Source organism: Eublepharis macularius, chromosome 1 (genome assembly GCF_028583425.1).
Source record: "Eublepharis macularius isolate TG4126 chromosome 1, MPM_Emac_v1.0, whole genome shotgun sequence".
Lineage (NCBI taxonomy): Eukaryota > Metazoa > Chordata > Lepidosauria > Squamata > Eublepharidae > Eublepharis > Eublepharis macularius.
Genome location: NC_072790.1, coordinates 164,546,861 through 164,565,186, shown reverse-complemented (window position 1 = coordinate 164,565,186; position 18,326 = coordinate 164,546,861). Strand labels below are relative to the sequence as shown.

Below are 18,326 nucleotides of genomic sequence, written 5' to 3'. Positions count from 1 at the left end.
TCATTCATAGGGTCACCATAGGTAGGGTACAAATAAAGTACAAAGTACATGGCTGTAGGGTACAAATACCACACTGTTAACAATGTAGTAATCCATATAAATAACTTGTTGTGAAATAACAATGATATATATGTATTTCAAACAATCAAAATACAAAGGTTCCCCTTCTCAAGAATAACATGTCAAGTGTGGAAATTCCACATTTCTTCCTCTGAGGCAGAGGACATCTTGGGTGATTCCCACCATCCAATCAGGGAGGCAGAAAGTCGATTATTTCTTCCTCTTCCTGTTGGTGTGTGGGTCACTCCTCCTTGCCTGCCTCCAGGGAGAGCAGAAGCCTGCAGTGTTATCCCCTCAAGTGTTTGTTTGTGTTTTAAGATTTCAGATTTTCTGCAAATGTAGGTTTTATTTCAGGTTTGTAGAAAGATCTATCTTGTCTAATCATGGCTCCAGTTTCTGGATTTAAGTGTCAACAGATTTGGCCATGTTCATAATTAAATATATTCATAGTGAGCTGCCATGTGTATATAATTTTTTACCGTTTTCCCTTTGTCCTGGTTTGTGCACATGTGTGTATCAGAAATTCTAAGTTTTCTGCAATCTTAGCAAAATGCTGCAAGCAAGAAAAGTTAACGTGCTTTCTACTGTTTTTGCCTGTTATACTACCACTCTCATGCTAAAAATGTAATGTAATATTTGGCTTAACAGGTGGGGCATTTTATACTCCAGAGACCATTGATACAGCTAGACTGCATTACCGGAATTCATGGGCTCCAATTCTACATGCAGTTGCACTGTGGCTGAACAGTACAGGATTTATTGCTTTTGAATCAATTGAAGAAGTATCAACAGCAACACCTAATCCACAGAAACGGGCCACATCAATTATGTTAAATCCAGCACCAGGAACACCACCTACCACCAAACCTTTGCAAGAGATAAACAAAGATAGAATGCATTTGATTTTGGGTAATATTTGCATGCTATTATTTCAGAATTCTAGAGTGATAGAACAATGTTATATTATCAGCTAAAAATATTGTTTGTTTTAAAAGGCCACTGGTTCATTAGAGTACAGAAACAGGCCAATTTAAAACTTTTGAGGAAATCTGATTATTTCTTTTAGTTCAGAAGAATCCTCTCTGGCTGAGTATGATGGATGCAATTCTATGCCCAGCCATATTTTTAAAACACAATTAAAATCAGTATTTCACATACATGCAGACATTTAATGTAGATAATGTTTTATTAACACATTTTCCAAAAGTTTGTTTTGTCTAAAAAGCTGAAATAATTTGCTTTTAGGTGTCAGTATACAGTTCCTCTGTTCCCCTCGGCCAGAAGAACCTGTTGAACATGTCACATCCTGTTTACAAGCACTGCACACTCTATTGGATTCCCCTTGTGCCAGAATCCATATTGCAGAAGATCAGGTATAGTGATAGGACATTCTCAGTACAAACTATTCACTGTAGAATTATCTTAGCATGCAGAACTGTAAATGGATTGTTTGAATAATAAATGACATGGCTTATTTCATGGAGTAAAAAAGTTTAGGAAATGTTTGTCTAAAGTCTTGCCCTGATTTTTCTCTGTTTAAAAAATAATTATGAAATCAACAGAAGCAAGCATAAGCATAAAACTTGCACTTTGTGCTCACTAAGTCACAAGGATCCTCATTGTTTGACTGAAGGTAAGCTATATGTATTGAAGAAAATATTTTAAACAATTTGTTCATTTTTAAAAGTCATCCTGTTAAACAGAGCTTCTGTCTGAAATATTGAAGAGTTAGTATTTGTGTTATGCATAACCTCGCTCTCTGACATACTGTGGTTGGCTCTGCCTCCTGCAGGCATTTTTGGGTTGCACCCATCCTGTGTTATCATTCCAAAAGTGCCAGCAAGCTCAAAAAGTTTGGAGACCCCAACTTAGTCTTCGTAAAATGCGGTAGTGTAAGAATTTCTTACGCAGTTTAAATGTGATATTTGTGGGGTTAGTGAAGAATAGGGGAGTAAATTTGTCTGAAGTTATTGAAGACTTTCGGATAATCTTTTGTTGGTAATAGCTTCTTGGTGTTGAACTTCTGAGTGTGCTCCACCGTCTCCTGCTGACCTGCAATCCTCCTTCAGTCCAGCTGCTTGTTACTGGAGTTGTGCAGCAGATAGTAAGAGCTGCTCAAGATCATTTGCAAGACAAAAGAAACACATTGAGTAAGATACACACATTTTTTTCGATATAGCATCCAAACTGAAGAACTAATTAACTGTATTAGAGCAAAGTTTTTTTATTAGGAAACAGGCTATATAAAGTCATCTTCCTCCTATTTGTATGTTTGCTAATTGGGAAAAATATATCTTGATCTGTAAGTTATGACTTGTCTCTGTAGAGAGCAAAGCAAATGTGTTATGCTAAATTGTAAGGTAAAAGGACTTCACGATAAGCCAACAGAAAAGATGAGATATTAAATATTTTAATAATAATGAAATTAAAGTACTTCTAGTTCTTAGATGTTGAAACATTCTTTCTCGTTGTATGTTTACTTATTGTAAAACTTGCACCTTGCCAATTAGCAAGAAATGTAGTTCTCACGACAGCCACTAATAATCTTCAAATATAACAATGTGATTAGACAATAAAGCATAACAGGCTAGTTCTGGAGAAGTACATCCACACTGGAATTGTGCCTGCTCTGTCCTGCTTCAGCCCTTCCACTTCCTGAGAAACTGAACTGGTAGACCGGAGGCCCTCTATAACTGCATGAGATGGAGATGTTAGTATTGTTGTTAGTGTTATCAGAAACCATGAAAAGTCAAATAAGTCAGTATATATCTCATTTGGCTAATAATATAAGCATCCTGTCACATTTGATTCTATCATTTATGCTCTTTGTAAAAATAAAGAAATGCAAACTGTACAGGCATTGAATATTTAGAATTCTAAATTTTAATTGGTTTTATGTTTTGAATACTGTGTAAGAGTAGCTACGCTTTTAGTTTTGTTATGCATGACTTTGTAGCCTCTTTATATTGTGTATGTCTTGTAGTGGATTTTTCATTTTTCAAAAGTATTTTCTTTTATCCAATATTTCTTTGTTCAGATGAAGAAGATATAAAGGAAAAAGACACTAGCACTATCTTGGGTGAAGGCGGAGAAAGTGGGGGTCTTGTGCCTGGGAAATCTCTTGTATTTGCTGCCATGGAACTTCTAATGTTTATCCTAGTACGGCACATGCCCCATCTAAGCACAAAAATGTCAGATTCTCCAACTCATATCTCAAACAGAGCCCAACTCCCAGAAGAAAGTGCTCGCCTCGTAGCTGCCACTGTTGCCATTCTGTCTGACCTGCCCACTCTGTGTTCTCCAGCTGGTAATGTAAAAATCTTTCTTAAGATGTGTTGTTTCATGTATTTTGCAGAAAAAAATGCTAAGCGATCAAAGGAAAACATTAAACATAGAAAACAGCCACCCAAAAATGGAGTCTGGGTGGTTAAGTGGCACTGACAACCCAGAGAAATTTGCTAGAACTGTCCCAGCCCCTTCTGATAAATGGAAGCAGAGCTTTCATAGGAATCCATAACATCTGTTTGAAAGCTAGTATGAAATATTTCCTATGCCATCTCTTTGTTCTACTTTCAGAGATATTGGCAAGCTTATGGTAGTATTTAAACAGCCTAGTGGGTTCCAGAAATCAAATGATAGTGATCTTTTCCCCTGGTGGCATAGCCCTCTTTCAGGCTCCTGTGCTACTTACTCCCAGAGAAATAGTATAAGCCGCTGCCACAACTCACTAGTCTGCCTTTTGTTCTGCATCCACTTTGCTGCCTCTTCCTGGTGTGATTTGGTACTGGGTACTCTAATGTGTTTTTCCTTCTGACACTTGGAGGTTCATTCTTTCACAGTATCCAGAGACTATCTTAAAATAACTCTGGATTGGGTTCAGTGCTCATTATTTGTGCAAAATGGTATCGCTTAACAGAACTGTATGGCAATTATTTGCTCTTCAAGGAAGAATTTTGCTCTTCAGGGAAGAACTCGGGGCTTTTTGTAGACTGTGTGGACAGGTTTTGATCCAAGGCTACTGTAAGGATAGTTTGTATAGTAGAATATATAATGTTTTTATGTACTAAAGTACAGTTTTTTAGAAGCTCTTGAATTTATTGGTGGCAGTAAAAGGAGTATTTATCTCATCCCAAGGCCTAGGAAGATGACAATTTCGAAATGTCATGTTGTTATCTCTTGAAAATTAGGAAAGAAAAACAAACGTGGTCAAATGGAATTGATATGCACTGGAACTCCGTGCATTCAAGAATCATCCTGTTTATCTTCAGTGAGTTGGGTAATGCTGCATACTAGGGGTGTGCAATTTGGCTTTCCGATTCAGGAAAAATACCCAAATCAGACCCGATTCGCAAAGATTAGGGGGTCGTTTCAGAAACCCCGAATCAAAGATTCCCGAAGCGATTTGTATAGCTTTGGGAAGCTTCGGGTCAAGGGGTTTAAATGCCCGCTGCATTTTCCCAACTAGCGGCTGAGTCCAGGCTGCGGGGGTGAAATGCCCCTTTCCGTGCCACTGCGCAGCAGGTCGGAAAGGGGCATTTAAACCCCCAAATCAGCTGCTTGTCGGGAGTTTCCCTGACAAGCAGCTGAGTCCAGGCTGCGAGGGTGAAATGCCCCCCGACATTCCATGCTGCTTCACAGTAGGTCGGAAAGGGGTATTTAAACCCCTGAATCAGCTGCCTGTCAGGGGTTTCCCCAACAAGTGGCTGAGTGCCGCCTGCTGGGGTGAAATGCTCCTTTCCAAGCTGCTGCCCAGCTCGCCGGCACACAAACGGCACAGGGAGCGCTTTACACTTTAACACCCCCTCCCTCCAGCTGACTATTTCCAACTTTTTTCCCCACTTCAGAAATTCTGAAGCAGGAAATCCGAATTTTTTTTCTTGCACACCCCTACTGCATACATAACAATAAGGGTAATCCAACAGAAGAGAACAGAATATTGCTTACTTGTATAGAGCCCAGTGTATGCATTGCCCCCCCCATCCCCTAACAGATCTGTGGATTGTGTCATTGTGTACGACACTACTTTCAGTTAATTGCCATTAAATATTTTTGTTTCAGGATGCATGACAATATTACCCACAATCCTATTTCTAATAACACAAGTGTTGAAAGAAACTGCTGTAAAAACAATGGGAAATCAGATTCCTCCAACAGTCACTGCAGCACTTCAAGGTCTGAAAAACATTGTAATGCTTCCAATGGCCGTGAATGAAGAAATTCACAAACAGTGGACAAACCTTATCCGCAGCACCCTGGCTTCCATCTTGGAATACTCTCAACCAGGTAATTTGCTTGTAATTACTGAAGCTAGTTAAAAATTAAGCTGAAGTAACAATTTGCTATGGAGAACAATTTAATGTGTTGATAATGATTGATAATAGTATCTTCATGTATAGCCCACCTTTCTCACTGAGGCTTCAGGCAAATAAAAAAAATAAGAAATTCAATCGGGCAGCAAAGGCCAATAAAGAATGCAGAAGGAGTAAGATTACAGAACTGGAAAACTATTTATTTATGTATTTACTTACTTATTTATATAGTGAATTTATATCCCGCCCTCCTGACAAGTGGGCTCAGGGCAGGTCACAATATCATAATACAACAATCACAACAATATATAAATACCATAAAATACTACAAAATTCAATTTAAAATCATATAAAACAATAAAATACAGTCCAACAAGGACCTCTGAAATGTGGCAGGACAGTAACTTCAGTACATATCACTGTGGGTAGGCACGACAGATTTCAGTTAGGCTTTAGAAGGGGAACAGTCCAGGCAAGGGATCAGCAGGATAGTTCGCCAGCTCCTCAACCATTTTCATAGGGTTGGCGGAACATCTCCATTTTGCAGGCCCGGTGGAACTGTAGTAAGACCCGCAGTGCCCGGATCTCAGCTGAGAGGGTATTCCATCAGGCTGGAGCCAGAGCTGAGAGGGCTTTGGCCCTGGTTGAGGCCAGGCAAACATCCTTGAGGCCAGGGACCACCAGTAAATGTTAGTCTGCAGAGCATTATGCCCTCCAGGGAACGTACAATGCAAACCAAAGAACTAGTCTAAGGCAACAAAAATTATCTGTAGCATGAGATACCATAATGAAGAAGTAGGGTTAGAAATGTAGAAGATACTAAAAAAGGAGGTGACATAGAATAATTGCAATAGTCTACAATATTATCTCTTATAAACATGACCTTTTTAAAAAAATTATATTTTATTCAAAAGGTTTTTTAAATTGTACAAACAAGTTAATATAAAGTAGACATTAAACAAGCTTAATCAATTGGAATTATAATTCCTATCCCCTAAACCAAGGATTTACTTGCCTACAAAATAACTTGTTTGTTACAAAATATTTACATTATATACAACTGTGTATTCTAATTGTTGAAATTGGTTAATAGGACCAGGGATTCAGATAAATGTACCATGTGGTTTTGGGTGCCACATAATAAGTTCTATTACTTTGATTTTACTGTCCCAAAAGTTTTTTTGTATATATGTTATGCCACCAATGGCGCGTTAAAATTTCTGATTCGCCTCATTGCTTCCACCCATTAGAAAAGCATGTTTTACTTGTATGGAGCAGTTTGACTGGTATCCCAAACCTGTGCATAAGGATTTTAACTGTTTGTCTTTTGATATTATTCGTCTTGGATGTTGTCATGTATGCCAGCATACCTGCCAATATTGTGTTATGCATTTTGTGCTGATCATAACTGTTTGCCAAAGTTATATTCTGTGTACTGCATATATCATCTGAGGGTGTCTAAACTGCTAACATAAAATGCAGGAGAGCCAGTGCGGCCTCTCCATTATCTGTTGAAAATATTTACTTTCACATTTCCAGCAAGTGTCCTTGAAGGTGAGCTGCTAGCAGCGAACGTTGTTTCTTTTCCCAGAGACTGGGATATTTTCACTTTGTATTCCATCTAATCAGTTCCCATGTGTCTTCTTTGGGGTTTTGGGCCAGAATGTCAACGGACCGAAGGGTGGGAAGTTTCCCTATAATTAATAATGCCTTTGTTTGAATTGTCACTTCTGCCAATTGCCACCTTTGTGTGAACATTCTGAACTGTATGGATCTCAATAAAGTTGCTTCAGCTGGAACACCTGTGTGTTAACTATGGAGAGCTTGAGGGACCTAACTGCCAGGGACTGACAGATGTAAAAAGATATATGGGTGCCAACATTCTTTACAATTACCTTCTAGATGGTCAATTTTACTGTCTTTCTGCCAAATTATTTAGTAGGAAAGAATTTTTTTCTCCTGTTTTGTTTTTAACAGTATGCAATTGATTTTAGATGATTTGGGAGCCTTTGTGGCTCCCCATATCCAAATTTAGCTTCAAAAAACTAACTGGTTTTCTTTCAGTTGTCTGTTAGATAAAGACTAAATCAGGATAGGTAAAAAATAAGCAAACAGGAGATCTGTAGATAGGAATGCTTTCATAGGGGGTTTAGTCGAACCGGAGGGCTTCCCCTTCCCTCCCCTGACTTAGCCCATCTTTTTTCCCCAAGGCTTGCTGCTTTAAAATGCTTTAATTAGATTGTAGATAAGAGACAGGGGTTGGGGCAAGGAACTTGGGCGTCTGCCATGATCGCATGACACCCTCCCCCCATCCTATTCTGTTATACTACAGCTCTGATCTCTTTAGAAAAATGCCCTTGTGAACATTTGCATTTTGCACATTTGTCAAAATGACAAAAATGTGGGAGCCTTATTGACCACCTCAGGCGCAAGCCATTCTACAAAGGGAACCATTGCAGAGAATCCACGTGAATGAGCAGTTGTTGAGTGTGACCCCCCCCCCTTACATACGGCCACACGTTTGTGGTTTCTTATTGTTTACTTTGCCTATATGCTGCTACCATTAAATTAAATTTGGCCCATTTATTGTGGCTAGGGTGTACACCAAAAGAGAAAAAAAATCCAGGTAATCTGGGTCCAGGACCAGGTTTCAGGGATTTTTTTAAAAATCCAGTATCCCAGAGTATCCCATATTTAACCAGCCATCATTCCCTATGGAGAAAAATGTCAGGGATTGAGGAGGGGGGTATTATTTAAGTGAATTCTACCAAATGTGCAGGGAACCTACTCTTGACTGTCTACTAAAGACCCCCCAAATTTCAGGAGGATTGGACCCCAAGATCCAATTCTTTGGGCCCCTGAACAAGCTGACCCACCATTTTCCATTGTTTCCTCTGGATAAGATATTTTCCAGGCTTTTAAACTGTCTGGCTCCCCCCCCCCTTTCCTGCAACCAATGGACTGTCTGTAGAATGCACTGCCCATTTAGTGCCTGATATTAGCCAGTCTGTGTGTCCTGTACCAACTGGAGTTTCTGAGTTGTCTTTTAGGGCAGTCCCATGTAGAATTCATTATAATATACTATCATCAAGATAACCATAGCATGGATCTACATGGACAGATCAGCCAAATCAAGGTAGGGAGCCATCCTCCAGGCTAAATGAAGCTGGAAGAATGCTTTTTGCAGCAACATTAACTCACTTCTCCAGAATAACCCTATGGGTCTTAACTGAATTAGTTAGTGTCAACAGGATTCCATGCCCTTCAGGACTTCAGCCTTTCCAATCAACATTACCTCAAATCAGACCCTGGTTCAGAACCTCTACATCACCAGTAATGAAATAAATTACATATTGGAGTATGGGGAGGGGGGAAGCAGATGTCAGGCTATGGATGACAGGCTATGGCAGATAGATCCCTGTACCATTACAGCAAGAATCCAGGCTCTTGGTTAAATGGTTTTATTCAGAAATCAGATCATTTCCACAGATACGTCCATAGGATTACTCAGAAGCAAGGTTAGCAACTAAGCAGTAAAAAACAGGTTGACAGGAATAACAATATGGGAGAAAATCATTCCTTTTAAAGACAATTACTCCTCTCCCCCTTCCATCAGTAAATATATACTTTTGGTGCGAAACGTTCCTGAGAATTTATTGCATACTTCAGTTATCAAGTCTAGACAATAAGAAAGCAGGAGATCAAAGTTGAGACAGTAATTCATGGGAGTGAGCAGTGTACAAGGTCAGATGCACTGAGAGTTCCACAGCTGTTTGATAAGGCACCTGCATCTTCAGTAAGTCTGTGAAAGCAAAGCAGTTATGGCATGGCAGTATGACATCAAGTTACAGCATGAAACACTGGTTCAGAAATACAGGTCAGCATGAAATAATGGCATGGATGGGGCAGACATGACATTTCTGCCTCCCCAAAGATGGCCCTCTCTTCTCAAGGGCCAGGTTTAGTAGGATAAAGTTTGTGGAACTTTGCAATATGTCTAGGAGCATTCACGTGGGATTGTTCTACCCATTCTCTATAAGATTCATCAAAGCCTTTCCACCTGACAAGATAGTTTGTTGTGTTTCAGTTTAGAGTACAAGATCTCTTTTACTTCATAATGAATTTGTCCATCAATTAGCATTGGATGTGTGCCCCCCTTTTCTGGATGCCATTGATCAGGTGGGGGAGCCTTTTTCAGAAGGTTGAAGTGGAAAACGGGATGGATTTGTCTTAAGTTTTTGGGGAGCTCTATTTCTACAGTCTGTTGATTAATTTCCTAATAAAAATGGCCCTAAGAATTTCCATCCTAATTTTTTGCTTGGTTGCTCCCCTTTTATATATTTTGTGGAGAAATACACAAAATCTCCTGGTTGCAGTGTCCACTGTTCAGAACGTTTTCTGTCAGCAAACTTTTTATAGTCCTCTTTTACTTTGTCCAAAGTCTTTTGTATAATTTCCCATTGGGAAGTTAGATTAGTCCACCATTCTCCTAAATCTCCTGACTGCTGGAGGTTAGGTGTTGTAGTAAAAGACAAGACATTTCCTTCATATCCATGTACTATTTTAAATGGAGGAGCTCCTGTAGAGCTCCTGTAGAGCTGTGTAGCGAGTTGTTATACACTTATTCAGCAAAATCAAGAAAATCAATCCAATCATCCTGTTGATAATTAATGTAGCATCTTCAGAACTGTTTTAGCACTTGATTTGTGCATTCAGTTTGTCCATTGGTTTGAGGATGATGGGCGAAGCTAAGACCTTGTTCAATACCAGCAACTTTCAAAAGCTCCCGCCAGAAGTTGGCAACGAATTGTACACCTTGATCCAAGATATTACTTTAGTAGGAAATGAATGCAGTTTGACTGTATGCTTCATGAAAAGGTTGGCCAATTTCTTGGCTGTAGGAATAGTAGTGCAGGGAATAAAATGAGCCTACTTGGAGAATAAACCCACCACTACTAAGATTACTGTGTACCCCTTTGAAGGGGGAAGGTCTGTGATAAAGTCCATTGAAATCACAGCCCATGGTCTAGGGGGCGTTTCTAAGGGTTGCAACAGTCCAGGGGTTTTTCCCCTCCTAGATTTTCCCATTATACATATTGGGCATGAAGATACATATTGAGAAACATCCTTTTATCATAGCTGGCCACCAAAACTGTCTTTGTACTAACTGTATGGTTTTAGATATCCAAAATGTCCAGCAGTTTTGGCATCATGGCATTGCTGCAAAATTTCTTTTCTTAAATTGGCTGGGATGTATAATTTGCCCATTCTGTACCAGTGTCCATCTCCCTCTTGTTTCAGATCGGCTTTGGGCACATTTCCCCCCTCCTTTTCCGTTTCAGCTTTTACCCTCTCTCCCCATTCTGAGGGATCAGATTTCGTGCTGTTTTGTGTTTTCGCAGCTTGGCTTTGTGTCGTTACCGCTCCTCCTAGTTGAGCTGGTGAGAAAACTGTATGTTATCTCCTCCTCCTGGCTGTCGCGTTGGGGCATGCACGAAAGTGCGTCTGCTAAGAAATTTGATTGGCCAGGGAGGTACTTCAGTGTGAAGTTGAACTTGGAAAAGAATTCCGCCCATCTTTACTGTTTGACGTTCAGCTTACGGGGTGTATGTAACGCTTTTAAGTTTTTATGATCAGTCTGTACTTCAAAAGGAATTTTTGGCCCCTCTAACCAATGTTGCCAGGTGGTAAGTGCAAATTTCACCGCAAAAGCTTCTTTTCCCCATACTCTCCAATTGCGTTCAGTTTCAGAGAATTTTTTAGAACTGTATGCGCAAGGATACAATTTTCCCTCTCTATTCAGTTGTAGGAGGACCCCTTGTATGACAGTGTCACTTGCATTGACCTGGACCACAAATTTCCGATTCTCATCGGGATGCCGTAGAACCGGTTTTGAAATAAACAACTTTTTCAGCTTTTCAAATCTTCCTGGCATTCCACAGTCCAATTCAATTTAGCACTAAGCTTTTTCTTTTGTGTTCCCCTCCCCTTGGTCTTTAGCAAGTCTGTTAGGGGGAGAGCAATTTGAGCAGTTTTTTATGAAGGGTCGGTAAAAGTTAGCAAACCCTAGAAACGATTGCAATTGCCTTCTTGTTTTGGGGGGTTCCCACCCCACTATGGCTTGGACTTTTGCCGGGTCCATTTTAAGTCCTTGATGTGAGACCCAGTACCCGAAAAATCCAGTTCCTCCTTATGGAACTCACATTTAGACAATTTCACTGGTAGTTTGTTCTTCTTTAAAGCCGTCAGCACCTTTCTGACCAATTCCACATGGGATTCTTTATCAGGAGAATAAATCAACACGTCATCTAGGTAAACAACCACACCTTTGTACAGGCACTTGTGCAGCACTTCATTAATTAAATTCATGAACACACCCGGTGCCCCCTGCAGGCTGAAAGGCATCACAAGATATTCGAATTGCCCCAGTGAGGTATTGAAGGCAGTTTTCCATTCATCCCCCTCCCTTATTCGTACTCGAAAGTAGCCATCTTTTAAGTCCAATTTTGAAAAGATTTTTCCTTGCGCCATCACACTGAGCAAGTCTCTGATCAACGGGAGGGGGTAAGCATTCGACATGGATACAGCATTTATTCCACGATAATCAGTACATAGTTTCAACCTCCCGTCTTTCTTTTTTTGAAATAATACAGACACGGCATGGGTGGAGCTGGCAGGGCGGATGAATCCTCATGCCAAGTTTTTATCAATAAAGTCTCTCAGCTCCTTCGTATCTCTGAGGCACGTAGAGTACAATTTCCCTTTAAGTAACTTCTCCCCTGGAATTAATTCAATAGCACAGTCCATGTCTCTATGAGGGGGAGTTCATCAGCTTCTTTTTCATCAAATACTTGTTTTAAATCCTGATATTCAAGGGGAATGGCTTTTTCCTCCTCGGTGGTTAATAACAGTCTCTAAAGGGGAGGGCGCTTCCCGGCCCCTTTTCTGAGTCCACACATATCTCGTACAACGATCCCCTTTGAAAATCACTTCCCCAGTGGACTACTTAATGTATGGGTCATGGTCCCAAAGCCAGTGGCTCACCAGCACCAGGGAGCCCAGATTGTAGTCCCAATGGGGACAGGATTACAAATGGGCCATCCACTACCAGGAGGCCCCACAGCATACCCCCCCTTGGAGAGTGTTGGGGGCCCGGGTGCAACTCTTTCCACCACCACATGGGGTGGTGACTCAAGCAGCCCCTATTGTATATGGAACAGATGGCGCACAAAACACACCCTACATGGTGCAGGGACCCTTCCAGCAACCCCCCAGAGCGGCCCCGATCCAGCAGTCAGCAGGGCATCAGGGAGTCGGAGGTCCTGGTGCGGGACCGCCGCAAGGATGGTTTAAATTGGAAGCCAGATTTGATGGAAACCCAGAGGACTTGCGGTTTTTTGTAGTACAAGCCATAGAACTTTTTCAGGATTGAGGGCATTTGTTTCTAATGGAACAGTCGAATGAGCCATTTAGGATCTCAATAAGGCGGCCCAGCAGCCCCGTTGAAATAATGGCATGGATGGGACAGACATGACAAGATTAATACTCCTACTTTATAGCCTTTAAAAGGCCTTCCTAATGCTTTAAAAACTCTGTATTGGGTTTTGCTGAGAGTTTGCAGTTTTCCATATATGGTAAATGTATTCCTATGCATTTTCAATTCAGCAGTTTGTTTTGTCAAAGATTACTTTGACTCAAACGAAAGAGAAAACAAATCCCAAAACTTTTCAGTATGAGCTCTCAGCCTGTTTTCTTTGGATTTTTTTCAGAGGCCTCAAAGCCTGTTTTGGATGAAGTAAGCATGCTGACAGCTATTGCACTCTTCCTGTGGTCTGCAAGCACAGAAATAATTGGAGTGCAGTCATTACAGAACGGTTGTATGAGCAGATTCAAAACTGCACTGAATTCATGTGATCCATGGGTGAGTTTTTCATACAGGAGGAATGTAGTGCCCTCTAGCTTACCATCCAGTGGTAATTAAGAATCCACTCTTTCCTCTGAAGTTTTTGAAAAGGTATTGCTTGTTCACTTAAAACCCTGTGTATGATCTTGTTACTTACATTAATCTGTGTCTGGAAAGAAAATGGTTAAAATGTGTTGGTTTTGGTTTCCATTGCCAAACTGGCTGATGTCATATACAGTTTTCATAAACAAAAAATGCCATCTTGCTCCATAAGACAAGTGTTGGCTTTATTTTCATTATGCAGGTAGTGCTTTGGATCCTGTTCTAGCAAAGGGATTCCTGTGCCAAAGCCACTTCTGTACATGAATTTTCCATGATGGCTTGTGGCATTAGACTATAAATCAGGTTATTAAGTGTGCAACACCTGGCTAGTATGTGCATAGTGCAAACGTGTTTTCAATTTAACATTTTAAAGTGCTTGCTCTGGAATGTAAGAGAAGCCTTATTTGACTAATCCACTGAACCCATAATTCTGTCTCCTTAATATCTGTGACACAGCAAAATATACAAACAATAATAGAGTAACCTTTATTCTTTTCCAGCTTTTGGAATGCAGTGAGCATGGGATGGCATACCTTAGGCCTTCTTATGTTTGTCCTTTGTGCATCTGGCTGATTCATTCTTTAGAACCAGGTTAAACTACTTGTCATTGCTTCCTATCATTAACAGTTGCAATATGTAGCTTGAATTCACTTATACAGTAAAACAGTACAAAGTTATACAGATTTTATTTATTTAGTTAGTTAAAATTTTTGTACTCTGTTTTTCTCCCCAAAGGTACTCAGTGCAGCTTACAACAAAAATTTTAAATGCTCAGCTATAATAACAATTAATATAATCAATAGGGATGTGTGAGTTGGATTCAGGTTCTGGTAAAGATGCCAAATTTTACCTGATTCGATAAAATTCAGCATTACTGAACCTAATCCAATATTGATGAAGCAATTCGACAATACCGAACTGAAGTTTACCGAATTTACTCGGTAAACTTCAGGAGCCCTGGCAGCAGTGTTTCTTGCAGTCAGCAAGAATCACTGCTTCCCTCCTGTTTGGCCCCAGCCACCTCAATTCTCCATTCTCTATGAGGAAAACGGGGGGCTGTTCAGGGGGATGGGAGGGTGGCATTTTGCAAAAGAAAATCTACAAAAGTTTCAGAAGACATATTAGCCACTCTCCATTAGTTTCTGTTGTGGAGAAAAAAATGACTCCCACTGCAGAAACACATGAATCATGGCTGCCATGGCCGCAGGCACACTCCCAATAACAATCTCCACACCAGACAGCCCAACAGAACCAAAATGAATGCCTCCCCCCCAAAACCCCAGCACCCTCTGAGCAGTTGACCTGCCACTCTTTATTAGTTTCTATTGTGGGGGGCGGGAACTACTCCCACTGCAGAAACACATGGATCATGGCTTCCATGGCCACAGGCACACTCCCCATTACAATCTACACAACAGACAGCCCAACAGAACCAAAATGAAGCCTCCCCAAAAAACCCAGCACCCCCTGACTAGCCACTCTCCATTGTTTCCTATGAGGACCAACATCACAGTTGTAAGACAGATTTCTGTTTTTACTGTTTTTAACTTTGTATTGTGATGGCCTTTGGCCATATACAATTAAACCTAATATTAATACACACCAGAGAATCACCCAAACCAAAATGAAGCAAGGGGGGGACACAGTCTTGCAACTGGAAATACAGTTAAACAAGTCTAGGCAATGTGTTCAACAACACCAGCTTCCTACAACATAATAATTTTCAGTCCGATTTATTTCAGCAGAAAAGATGCAACACAGGCTTGAATCTATCACTGAAAACAATGACAAAAGGAGCTTAACTTAGCTGGATAGAGCCTTGAGTTTTTAAAATAAACCTGTTGACCCTGGAGGTCCCTTCCAGCCCTATGATTATAGAATTCTATGTTATTCACATGATACAAAAGAGAAAAGCAAAAAATCTAGCTATATTTGGGAAGGGGAAAAGGTCTTAAAAACAAGCATTTGCTAAGTTCAAAATAGATGTAGAAAGATAAACTGAGCTATTGTTTAATAACCTTAAAATTACTATTCTAATTTTCTGTTATTTATTTGAAGTGTTCCCCTTGCATCAGTTTGGTTCAAGGGTGGGGGCAGTCCCTTGTTTCAGTTTGCTGCTAGTTGCAAGACTATCCTTTGCTTCATTTTGATTTGGGTAATGCTCTGGTGTGATGTTGGTCCTCATAGGGAACAATGGAGAGTGGCTCGTCAGCCTGCTCAGAGGTGCTGGGGTTTTGAGGGAGGATTCAGTCTGGTTCTGTTCGGCTGTCTAGTGTGGAGATTGTAATTGGGAGTGTGCCTGTGGCCATAGCAGCCATGATCCTTGTGTTTATTGTTGATTTTCTTGTGCAGTCCCACATGGTACTGCGCATGCACAGGCCTGCCAAATGGTGAGGTTTTACAGCTACAAAATTCTTTTAATGGGCGCCTGTCTGCCAGAGCAGATGCGTAAGCATTTCCTGCCCTAAACGCCCGCCCTCTGCGGAGCACGCCCCCACCCTCAGTTTCTCTTTTGCTGCCGGACAGAGAGGTTCTTTTCAGCATGCATCGTAGCTGCTTCTTCTTATACCAAGAACTACCCTTCCAAATTCGTTACAAAAACCTGCAAGATGGCAGAGAAAGCATTGTTTAAAAGGTGCACAAAATGTTCTACAAAAATGACCTGTACAGATGGGCATGATCTCTGCCTTGGGGAGGGCCATAACGTCCCGGCCTTCAAGACTTGCCAAAAATTTACCCCAAAGGTGTGGGCAGAGAGAGCTGCTAGATTAAAAACATTATTGTTGAAGCAGGTGCTTTCTGCATCCAGCAGCCCAGCTACGAAGACGAAAAAATCTTCTGCTCTATCGGAGTTGGTTGTGAATCAGATCTGACAAATATGGAACCATCAACTTCAGGCATGCGTGCCCCTTTGGATCTGACCGCACCACTTTGGACCCAAAAATGCCATTCGACTCCGTCGCTGGCTTTGGCTTCGAGACCCACGAGCCCTTCAGATCCGAGCATACATCATTGGATCTGACAACCGACTTCTGAGATACAAAGCCTTCTGGAACAACCTTGGAGCCGGCATCTACACCAGACCCTTGGAACCGATGAGGGCAAAACTGTCTTGACATCACGCGGAGTCAAGGAGAGTGACTACCACTGACTCTTGCCCAGAGTCAGCAATAGAGAGGGAAGCTCGCAAAAAGGTTCCAGAGGAACCACCTAAGAAAAAGGCGTGGCTAAAATCACAACGCAGCCTTCAGAAATCGGAGAAGACCAAGCATATTGCTGATGTCAAAAGAGACTCTCCTGAGATCCAAATCATAGAGGGTCCCAAAAACATTGTCACTTCACTCTAGATCGCAGTCTGGATATTCTTCAGAGGAAAAGGGCCAGCTACCCTGGGCTTCCCCAGATCAAAGAGACTGGAATGGGGGCACTCTCATCCTTGTTGCTCCCACAAGTGCTCGCTTTGGTTCCGACAACAAACCCCATCTGCTTATGGCATTGATTTGGGGAACCATACAGAATGGAGTCTGCCTCATCCACCTGTGAGGAACCTAGTCAAGCTAAAAGACACAAGAATCTATATTACATGTCTAAATCTTCCATGGCATCCCAGCTACTTGAGTCAGATCCGGAACCCTTCCAGGATGAAGAGAGCCCAAGCTTACCATCAGATTGATCGCTGGATATGAGGCACAGACAACCGACAGGGCTGTCTCCTGAACAGATTATTTTCAGCTATTCTCAGAACAGATGCTTAAGATGGCAAAATCATTGGACAGCAACGTCTCTGCCACCGAGCCAAAACCAAAGGACAACCCAGCAAATATCACCTTCCCTATTATTGAGGGCTTTGTGGAGATGATTACATCACTTTATGAGAAACCAGCTTCATTAACACCAACATCAAAGAAGGCTGAGGGGTTGTACAAGACGAAAGAAGACACTTGTTCCTTTCTGTTTTCGCACCCGCAACCATCATCCCTCATCACAGAGGAGATGCAATCAAAGCATAGGCAAGGTCCTCACTCAACTCCTGCTGGCAAAGAGGGAAAGAAAATGGATGGGCTAGGGAGGAAGATCTACACTTCAGCAGCCCTAAATGTGAAAATCACCAACTATATAGCGATTATGGGGACTTACCAGATATTCCTGAGGAATAGCATGACTTCATTTGTGGACAAGCTACCCAAAGACCAGAAATCGCTAGCCAAGGTCATCCAAGAGGAGGCCATAAAGCTTTCTAAACAACAGATAAATACGGGGCGGAACATGACAGATTCCTCCACCAGGGCCTTAGCATCTGCTGTAGTCCTCAGATGACATCCTTGGCTGCATTCCATGGCATTACCTGTGGAAACAAGGAATAAGGTGGAAGATCTCCCCTTCAAAGGCCAAACCTCATTTTCCATTAAAACGGACAAATATTTGTCCCAAAAGAAAAAGGACAGACAGACCACAAGGTCTTACGGAGTATTGCCTCCAACACAGCAGACGGACAGCATCAGCCATAAAGACAAAAGAAAAGTTGCAAAAGCAGATAGGTGTTATAGTCGAGACATGCCAGAAACTTGGGTTCCTAATTAATTTTAAACAGTCTAATCTGAATCCTTCCAGGAGGGTACAATTTATAGGCACAATCTTTGATGGGTTTCTAAACAAAGCTTTCTTACCATTGGAGAGAGCAAAGAAAATACGAAATATGATAAAACTGTTCTCTAGACGGAGGATTCAACACGCCATCACCATACAAGCATTGCTGGGTTTGATGGCAGCCATTACGGCTGTGATCCCTATAGCCAGACTTCACATGAGAAAACTACAGTTGTTGTTTCTGTCTACCGTCCCACTGTGTACTCACAGAGGAAAAGGTTTACCATTCCAAGGGCTGTGATCAAATCACTAACTTGGTGGACATTAGCTATGTACCCACTAGCTGGAGTGGACTTTGGGTCACC

The 18,326-nt window shown here is 41.3% G+C and overlaps 1 protein-coding gene across 3 annotated transcripts in view; it reads left to right on the top strand.

Moving 5' to 3' along the window:
- HEATR5B (HEAT repeat containing 5B) overlaps nucleotides 1–18,326 on the top strand; it is an 81,913-nt gene that overhangs the window by 57,607 nt on the left and 5,980 nt on the right. For 2 of the 3 annotated variants that reach the window (XM_054976692.1, XM_054976685.1), the window contains 6 exons: nucleotides 709–969; nucleotides 1,306–1,433; nucleotides 2,066–2,210; nucleotides 3,098–3,367; nucleotides 5,119–5,343; nucleotides 13,139–13,290. In XM_054976692.1, coding sequence (XP_054832667.1) covers nucleotides 709–969; nucleotides 1,306–1,433; nucleotides 2,066–2,210; nucleotides 3,098–3,367; nucleotides 5,119–5,343; nucleotides 13,139–13,290 — 1,181 coding nt within the window. The remainder of the gene's footprint in view (nucleotides 1–708; nucleotides 970–1,305; nucleotides 1,434–2,065; nucleotides 2,211–3,097; nucleotides 3,368–5,118; nucleotides 5,344–13,138; nucleotides 13,291–18,326) is intronic. The other variant, XM_054976698.1, reaches the window with a different exon arrangement.